General features: G+C 42.2%; 1 protein-coding gene across 3 annotated transcripts in view; it reads left to right on the forward strand.

Annotated features, from left to right (window-relative positions):
- The window catches only part of SEC24C (SEC24 homolog C, COPII component), a 130,361-nt gene extending 128,612 nt beyond the window's left edge, over positions 1-1,749 (forward strand). For all 3 annotated transcript variants that reach the window (XM_075348840.1, XM_075348841.1, XM_075348842.1), the window contains one exon: positions 5-1,749. In XM_075348840.1, the coding sequence (XP_075204955.1) occupies positions 5-145 (141 nt within the window). In that variant the 3' untranslated portion in view covers positions 146-1,749. The remainder of the gene's footprint in view (positions 1-4) is intronic.
- Positions 1,750-10,102: the final 8,353 nt, after the last annotated feature.

Below are 10,102 nucleotides of genomic sequence, written 5' to 3' on the forward strand. Positions count from 1 at the left end.
CCAGTTGCTGATCATCAAGCAGGATGACAAGCTTGAGATGTTTTTCAAACACCTATTGGTAGAAGACAAGAACCTCAATGGAGGAGCTTCCTACGTAGATTTCCTGTGTCACATGCACAAGGAGATCCGGCAGCTTCTCAGCTAGAAGACATGGCGGCTCCCACCTGTAATGACATTGGAGGACTGAAGCTTGGTCTTTTTACTATGCTACTACAAACAGGACACCAGATAACAGATGTACTTTCTTTCTGATTGACCCTTTGTCTTTATTTTAAATGACTTCCTTTACAGCCTTCCCCAAATTTAATGAAGAAAAAAAACAAACAAATTGGAATTGTTTACTTTAGAAAAGTCGTGAATGAAGTCCAATAACTATTTTCAGACATAATAAATAATGATACAAAGCTCTGTCTATAAAACCATTTATACTGAGGATTGTACAGGTCACTAAAGGGACGTCCATGTCATCATTTACTGCTAATATAGGACCTTGATTTTTGGAAGTGGCTTTTGGAGTCGCCACATCATTAGAGAAAATGCTCAAATTCATTAGTTGAGTGGAAAGGAAGGGTCTGATTCTAGAAAAGGAAGGGTCTGATTCTAGAAAAGGAAGGGTCTGATTCTAGAAAAGGAAGGGTCTGATTCTAGAAAAGGAATTGTCTGATTCTAGAAAAGGAAGGGTCTGATGCTATATATTTTTTTTTATCACTAAGCATCAATATGAAGAATTTATGATTCGAGACGTCACTTTAATGTGTTTCCTTTTCCCAATTCCATAAACCTCCCAAACCAGATTGTTAAAATGTAATTGTTTATAAAGGTTGTAACACGACCGCACAGTTTAAAGAAATCTATCTCCAATGGCCATGATTTTAGATAAATACCCCCCATAGGCCTTTTATTAGTTCTTATGAGGAACTGGCACGTAATGTAGGTGCATTTTTTGCTTTACTGTCCCTTTCGCTTATTACATAGATGGAAGTCCTGAATGAGACAGGCAAGAACGATCCTAAATAAATATTGAAATCCAAGTGTATAATTTTGTATACAGAGAATGTATAATCATGGCAGAAAGTTTGGAGTAGAAATTCCACTTGCTATGTACACAAAGCTTCTGATATAAACATGCAGGCGATCAGGAAAAGATGGCCATATATTATGGATATCAGCACTGAGAATGTTCCTGAACCTGTATGTTATGCTACTGAAATATCAAGATTTTGTCTTTTGCATTTTCTGTTTAAGGCTTTAAAGTTGGAAACAAAGAAAAGATTGGGTAGATTTTGTTTTTAGCTAAAATTGCGTCCGTGGAATAGAATTGCTGGCAGCCCTGGTGAGAATTGATGAAGCTGAGTGACAACGGCATCATCCTACGTGATCTTAAGAGGAAGGCTCTGAGCTGTCTGCCTTCAGAAACCTTCATACCATGCCCCGTGCCATCTCTGCTGCCAGATGTCCTGCATGTGTCGCTTTGTTGAGAAGAAAGGACAATGATCTCTGAGAACAGCCATGTTCAGATGAAGAGTCTCCTTCAAAGGACTCCTCTGTTCCTCATGAAGTCCCAGAAGTTTATTTATGGTAGATGATTGTCAGTATTTTCCCTCTTATAACAAGCATTAAAAACCAACTAGATCGCCCAGAAAAAAACAAGGTCTTGGCTGCCTTGGTACCAGTGCTTAGTATTAATTGCTGTGTTGATTTCAAGATGGAAACAATATAAATTATATATTAAAATCTTTTTTTCTTTTTTTTTTTTTCCTTGTTTGTTTTGCCATTGTATCTAAATTTGTAAAGAAATAAATACTTTTTTTTTTTTTTTTTAGTTTGAATTGCTTAGAAAATGACTTTCAGGGGTTGTCCCAAGATTTAAATGTTGGCCAATTGCTTCATAAATGAAAAATTAATATTTGCTGGTCAAAAAAAATGAGCTTTCTCAAAAGCTCTTGCTCTAATGCTTGTATATACAGTGTGTCCACCCATATCCTGTCTACCGCCATTAACTTGAGAACGGCGGCAGCTATAAGCATAGAAGTGGTGTCTAGGTATAGTAAAGTATCCATGTGCTACGCTATGAAACCATCTATTGCGCCACCTGGTGGAAAAACAACGGAGTTAGCATTTTTATCTTGAAAATGAAACGAGATAGGAAAAAAAGTGAATTACAAAGTTGTAAGGCATCATCAATTCAATACGAATCGACACCTTGCATACAGAAATGCTATGATTAGAATGTGTAAAACTCACAAGGCTGTGGACATGAAGCGATACCTCATGGAGACCTTCCTACAAGTCATTGGCTATGGTGGCTGCGTGGAGTGGCCTCCACGCTCACCTGACCTGACCCCATTGGACTTTTTTGTGAGGTCACATCAAACAGCAGGTGTATGTGACCCCTCCAGCAACATTGTAGGACCTACGACGACTTATCACAGATGCTTGTGTGTCCCCTACCATATTGCACAACGTGCAGCAAGATACAGTATGCTGTCCAGAGTCCAGATGTGCATTGCAGCTGACGGTGGCCACTTTGAGCATCAAAGTTAAATGAGCACCATTTGCTTGACCAGCATTCAATGTTTTGGGGGGGGGGGGGGCATGGGTTTCATATCATAGCATTTCTGTATGCAAGGTGTCAATTCGTATTAAATTGATGATGCCCTACAATTTTGTAATTCACTCTTTTTCTCTGTCTTGTTCCGTTTTCGAGATAAACACTCTGTTGTTTTCCACCTGGTGGCGCAATAGGTGGTTTCATTGCATAGCATATGGCTACTTTACTATACCTAGACACCACTTCTATGCCTATAGCTGCTGCCGTTCTCAAGTTAATGGCGGTGGACAGGATATGGGTGGACACACTGTAGAGCTGATGTTCTGTTCCTTTGAGCAGTGAGATGTAGTCTGTGCATATTTTAACCAGTCTGACTTCTCAGGATGCCTGCTCTCTGCGCTGGGATGCAAAGCTGATCTAGATACTCACTGAGGCGCGGTGATGGCCGCTTACATCAAAGCCTCATATGTAAGCAGGGAAGGTGAGGGGACTAGTGTGACGTACGGTGATGAACCTGTGCATAATTTATGCCCTGCTACATCACTGTAGGGGAGAAGGTGGGAGATGTCTTTTTTTTTTTGTTGGGTTAAAAATAAATGTAGCGTACCATGGGACATGTTCAATATTAGAATTTATACACAGGATGGGTAGACATGTTAATCATATGCAAATGATAAATGGAAACAAAATTTCCAAAACGTCTTTATTCAATATTCAGCAAGAGCGTTGCTCTCAAAAATCCCTGAATTTACACAGCAATAAGGTTTTAAAAGATAATCTGTCAGGAGGTTGTTGCTGTGTAATCTGAGGGCAGCATAACGCTATGTTAACACGTACATGCTGAAATTTCTGCAGCGATTTGGCAGCACATGTGCGCTGCAGAAACACTGCATAATGGATGCAGTGTGTCTGCAGAATAGATGCAGATTTCATGCGCTCGAGATGCTGCCTCTCCCATAGACAGAGTGGGAGCAGCATCCAAAGCGCACGAAAGAAGTGACCTGTTCCATTTTTAAACACAGTGATTTTGTCAAATTTTTGACACTCAAATCGCTGCGTTCAAAAAAAAAACCATCGTGCGCACGGATTATGCACAATCTTCATAGAATGTGCTCAGGACGTATGCATTGACGCTGCAGTGCTAGACGCAGCGTAAATGCATGAAATTACGCAACGTGCGCACATAGCCTAAGGTAGGTGCTGGGAGACTGATGTCAGTGATGTCCCTTATTAGGCTGTGTGCTGTTAGCAGCAGGAGATTAACACTGCCAGATTAGGGTGCTTTCACACATTCAGCAGTTCGCCGGTTTGCCGGATCCCTCACAATCCAGTACAGTGCAATACAGTACAATGGCATCGCTGCAAGCTCCGGTCACATGACTGCATGTGACCAGAGCTTGCCGCGATGCTATTGTACTGGAGTGTGACGAAACTGTTGAAATGCCAAATGTGTGAAAGCACCTATCGCTGCCCATGTGCATCTTAGTCCAACCACACACCTAGCACTGATTAGCAACTTATTGTCTATACAATGTACACACACAGCTGCTCATCATGGGTGTGGGTGGGGTTACCTTATGCATTGACTGGCAGATTCCCTTTAAGACAATCTGAGAGTAGCATAACGTAGGGGCAGAGATCCTGATTCCGGTGACGTCACTTACTCAGCTGCTTAGTGTAGTTTTGATAGAATCCCTGTTTAATGAGCAGTATTAGAGGACTACTTGGCGTGTGCTGCCAGGTAATCCAGCAAACTGCATAACTGCTACATCTGCAGAAGAAAACATTGATTTTATCAAAATGACAGCAATGAGCACAGTTAGTGACACATCGCTGGAATCTGGCTCTGTCACTACTTTATGCAGTTCTCAGATGGGGTAGCAAAAACCTAGTGACAGATTTCCTTTAAATGCTACAAGTAAAACGTGTGTCACAACTGCACCCAGAAAACTAAGTGATACAGTGTTGGACGAAGTAAGAAAAACCTGATAACCGGTTCCTGTTAATTTATAGGAATTTTTAAGAATGTTCTGCCACGTTGGCAAAGTGGAAATTATTCATGTCTCACAGGACTGAGTCATAAAGTAAAAAAAAAAAATATATATATATATATAAAAAGCAAAATAAAAAGTGCACACAAATCACTTACACCCTTTTTGATGCTTAAAACGCAGCATTAGGCGAGCTTGACCGGAAGTCAAGGGCTCCTGATGCACGCTCAGGACCCATCCACCTTAATCCATGTTAAACTGGTGGGTTTTTGGTGTCCACCCTCCAGATTGTCTGCTTTTGTCCTGTGCTATCCTCAAGATAACGTTTGCCCCTTTGGCTTGGCATCGCAGCCTACCTAATGGCTTGCAGCTTCAGCAACTCCTTTGCCTGCCTACCATGCCTGGGCCAGGAGAAGAACATCTCTTCTCCCTGCGGTGGGGTAACATTCTCGGTGACCTGTGGGTGACTGCTGATGAGAGCTGGGGTTCTGGAGGTGAGAGACCCTTATACTTTACCACAGGAGGGTTGTGCAGCCTTGTCTTCGGTCATGTGTATTACCGTCACTGACACGTGCTGGGGGCTACATGGTCCTCTCCTGTGAGTTATGTGTCTGGACAGGAATTCGGCCTCCCTTGCAGCGCTCCTCGCCAGCAATATCCTCGGCTATGCTGGGCTCCTGATTGCTCATCCACTTTTCTCCTGCCCTGTGCAAGATGATTACCACAGGCTTCTTGTATGCTGACCCTCACCTAATACACCTTAACTTGAGGATCTTTTTACAAGCTAGTGCAACCAAACACTGTGCAGTAGGATAATATAACACAAAAAGGTAATAAAGGGAATAATGTAGAGATGCTTCAAATACAAAGCAAAACCCCAGGAGAAAAATAATTTGATTAGAAATAGATTAAAAACATACATTAAAAAATTCAAAGGAAAGTCAAATAAGGGCGGGAGGGGGGATGGAATCCAGCACCAACAAAAATGAAAAAAAAAAAAAAAAAACGCAAGGGGCAAGGAAAAGACATCATGGTAAATGATGTCTTTTCCTTGCCCCTATGCGGTTTTTTCATTTTTAACTTACCGTATATGTTCTAATAAATTTTTGATTTTTATATAAATTATTTTTGTTGGTGCTGGATTCCATCCCCCCTCCCTCCATTTGACGTTCCTTGGATTCCAGAACGGGCTGCTCTGGAGGATCCATGCACCACTCATTCATCTTGGGACTCTCCATCCTGGTAAGCTGAAAATATATTACCTTATTAAAAATTAGAGAGGATGTTACAGAAAACTGAGGGACCTGAGATGTGGCACAACAAAAATAAAAAAAATAATATATACTCTGGTAAGTATACAGTGTGTCCACCCATATCCTGTCCACCGCCATTAACTTGAGAACGGCGGCAGCTTTAGGAATAGAAGTGGTGTCTAGGTATAGTAATGTAGCCATGCACTATGCAATGAAACCACCTATAGCGCCACCTGTTGAAAAACAACTACCATATTGCACAATGTGCAGCAAGATACAGTATGCTGTCCAGATGTGCATTGCAGCTGACGGTGGTCATTTTGAGCATCAAACTTAAATGAGCGCCATATGCGTGGCCAGCATTCAATGTTGTTTTTTTGGGGGGGGTCATGGGTTTCATATCATAGCATTTTTTTTGTATGCAAGGTGTCGATTCGTATTGACGTGATGATACCCTACAATTTTTTTTATTCACTTTTTTTTCTCTAGCTTGTTCTGTTTTTGAGATAAAAATGCTAACTCTGTTGTTTTCCACCAGGTGGCGCTATAGGTGGTTTCACTGCGTAGCGCATGGCTACTTTACTATACCTAGACATCACTTCTATGCCTAAGGCTGCCGCCGTTCTCAAGTTAATGGCGGTGAACAGGATATGGGTGGACATACAGTATACAATGTTGTAAAATTCAAGTATAATCACAAATATGCTATCTCACAAAATAGTTCATATAAATGGACATATAAAGAACTAAAATAGTTCAAGCATAAATGCCATAAAAATTAAATCACCAGGAAGCATATACAAATCTGTGAGATATATTGTATATATACACTTCCAAAGTAAAAAGCCACAATCAAAAATGCAGACATAGATCAATATAAACCAGGGTAAGTAATAATAATGATATAACTGGTCATGTCACACATGGCCACTAGGTGGCATAATAGATCTATGTATGAGAACAGTTCTCAATAAATGCAAAACGAATGCAGTGTGCCGTGCCAGTATATCATGCAACAGACTTCCATGGTTATAAACAACATGAACAAGTGAAAGTGGTCCAAGAATTACCTTGGTGAATATGCCAATGTCCCAGGTCAATCCATCCCAACGCACGTTTCGCCCAGCTTCGGCGGGCATTCGTTTTGCATTTACTGAGAACTGTTCTTACCTTGGATATGTTCTGTAACATCCTATCTGATTTTTAATGTATGTTTTTAATATATTTCTAATAAAATGATTGTTTAGCCTGGTGTTTTGCTTTGTATTTGAAGGGTCTCTACATTACTCCCTTTTTTTTTTTTTTTTGAGTATTTCAGTATGATAATAGTTGAAGGGAACCTGTCAGGTCCAATATGCCTCCGTCATCATCCACATTGCTCTGCCAGATCTCGCGCCTGTGTATAGTCATTCCTGGCTCGCGCAGGTGCAGTTCGCCCTGCCCGATCGCGGACCGAGTCGAAAATATAGTTGCCCTCGCGTGAGCCAGTGAGGTCTTTGTGTGGCTTCCCTGAATCTTCAGTCGCCACAACAGAGGTATTGCATCTCAGCCAGAAGTGTGGTACACCATCCTGAGTAAGGAAGAGGTTATCCACCGGTATGCACACAAAGCAGATAACACTCAATTAGCAGCTCCAGAGTTGGGGCTTGGTTCCATTAATGCTATGTATAGCCACCACTGGTGATGGTACCTCACTCCCCCTAATCCGACAGACCTGGGGGTGGAGTCTAGTTAGTGAGGGGACACTAGTGTCAGGGAGTCGAGAAGGAGCAGTGGAGGAGTGAAAACCTGTCATCTGGAGCTGGTGTAGCTCGACCCAGGCACAAGACAGAAGGGGTCCTAGAGACCACGGGAAGTGCGAAATACTCCCATGGCCTCGTTCCACATACAACTTATTGGAGTGGTGGGACTTGGCCGCTGAATGGGGACTGGTCCCTAGACTAGAGGAGAAGAACCAACGTGCTCATCTAGTAAAACAAGAGGCTAAGGACACATCTAGTACCAAAGCCAACACACGAATCTGCTGGAAGGTGACCACATAGGGGCAAGGGATAGAGGTTCAAGCCACCCGACAGGGTCCACGGACACCGGCTTAGTGTGCGTAGGCGCGGGACAGGCAGGAGAGAAGTCAGCGCAGGAAGACGACCAGGGAAGGTACATAAGAAAGGTGCACCGGTCTTGACCTCCGAACTACTCGGGATAGACTGGAGCCTATCACGTGAAACCCAGCACTCCAAAGGCGGTCACTGACTAGTCGTGTTACCTTGGAACCTGCTACAGTGAGTAAAAACCTTGAGACTGCATCCCTGTGTCGCTCCATTTTTCACCTGTGTCTCTGGCCCTGCACTCCCACCATCACCTTCTACTACCCTCCCCATCCACTCTGGGGCCCAGCTCTACCTGTGGAGAGCTATACCACAAGTGGCATCACGAATAACTATTATATACTCTCTTTTAAGTGACACCGCAGCGTCCCATCTCAGAAACAGAACCTCTGCCTGGTACTGAGTAACCCCCACAGCCCCGTGCAGGCGTGTCATTTGCGCAGGCGCGAGATTATGGTCGGCGATGTACATGGCCATAATCTCGCGCCTTCGCAAAGACCTCACCAACTCGCGTGAGGGCAAAAATGTTTTCAGCTCGGCTCGCGATGGGGCAGAGCGAACTGCGCCTGCGCAAGTTGGGAATGTCTCTGCACAGGTGCGAGATTTGGCAGAGCAATGTGGATTATGCCGGAGGCGTCATCCACGTCAATCATGAAAGGAGGATGGCAAACAAGGCCAGAAGGAGGGACAGGAGCTGAAAATGAGCACGCCCATCCGTCCGGAACAGGTCATTAGCATACGTGGTGGTCAGATTTTATAAAGTTATTTCTGGGGTCTGCAAGGGGAGTCAGCAACAAGGTGCACCTTCATAGAATGCAGCCCAGGAGCTGCAGAAGGTGACACTTTTGGTTTAATACCGAAAAAACTGGTGACAGGTTCTCTTTAACTCCACACTGCTGGCATTACTTTGCTACCATCTAGTGGTCATGTACTATAACTGCATCACCAATCACAAATACCACTACCTGCATTGCATACCTCTATAAATTGCTTAGACAAGTGTACCACCATTTTGTGACCTCAGTGCCTGATTATACCTTGTATTCCGAGGCATACATAGCTCTTTACCACTAATTTTGTCGGGCCAAAGTTCACAACTTCCGTGATGATTTAACTCTCTCTCCAACCTGTCAAGTAAAGCAAAATATGCTTATCTCTTTGACTCACTCAAGTAGTGCATGGCAACAACAACCAGATTTTCTAACATTATATATCCGTTCTCATACCGAGGCCGTGCAGAACCTCAGTGAACCCTAACCCCAAAAACCCACCTCTAGCAGATCACAGCGACAAAGTGTCTTCCGAACCACACTCTCCTGCTGCATCATCCTGCTCCTCCGCTCCTGACAGGGCTGATCCCAATGTGGATTGGCAAGTATTTAGAAATTCTTGGACAGCCTGTAAAAGTAGGGCAATTATTTTACCAGTCTGTAAAAACAATTTCAGGCTTCTGTGATTTTTTTTTTTATGCCGAAGAAGTAATTATTCTAATTTTATAGTTGATAATAAATGCATGGGCTCTAAACAAATTATTTAAAATCTTGAATTTTTGCTATGGTTTCCCAGGGTGTTCCAAAAAAAAATGGCTGTCTGTGAAAAAAAAAAGAATATAATGTTGGTTACTCGTGCCTTGCATGATCCTGTTATAAAGACAAAGGGAGTTCAACAAATACTGACTTGATTTAGATTTCTCTTTTGTTCATTCACTTTGCATTTTGTCCTTTGATAAAAGTAAACTATTAACACTTCTAATTGTAAAAGCATTCTTACTGTGCAGCATTATTTCACATCTGCCTTAACGTTTTGTACAGTACTGTATATACACAAACAATAGATACCAATAAAATGTACATCGATTTGTTTGTTTTTTGTGGGATAATTTGTGGTTTTTGATGACACCCTTTATTTTACCATTCAATCTAGTGGAAAATGTGAAAAGTTCCAAGTGTGGTGAAATTGCCAAAAAGAAAATACAATCATCAATTTTTTTGTGGGGGAGGGGGAAGTTCTGTTTTTACATAATTTTGCTGTAAAAATAACCTATCAATATGATTCTCCAGGTCAGTACAATTATTATACTGCCAAACTTGTCGTTTGGGGTTTTTTCTTAAATTATTTATTTGCCATTTTCCGAGACCTGTTACATTTTTAATTTGCCGTCGATGGAGCTGTGAGAGGACTTATGTTTTACCTGGCAAGCTA

The sequence above is a fragment of the Anomaloglossus baeobatrachus genome, chromosome 5 (assembly GCF_048569485.1).
Source record: "Anomaloglossus baeobatrachus isolate aAnoBae1 chromosome 5, aAnoBae1.hap1, whole genome shotgun sequence".
Lineage (NCBI taxonomy): Eukaryota > Metazoa > Chordata > Amphibia > Anura > Aromobatidae > Anomaloglossus > Anomaloglossus baeobatrachus.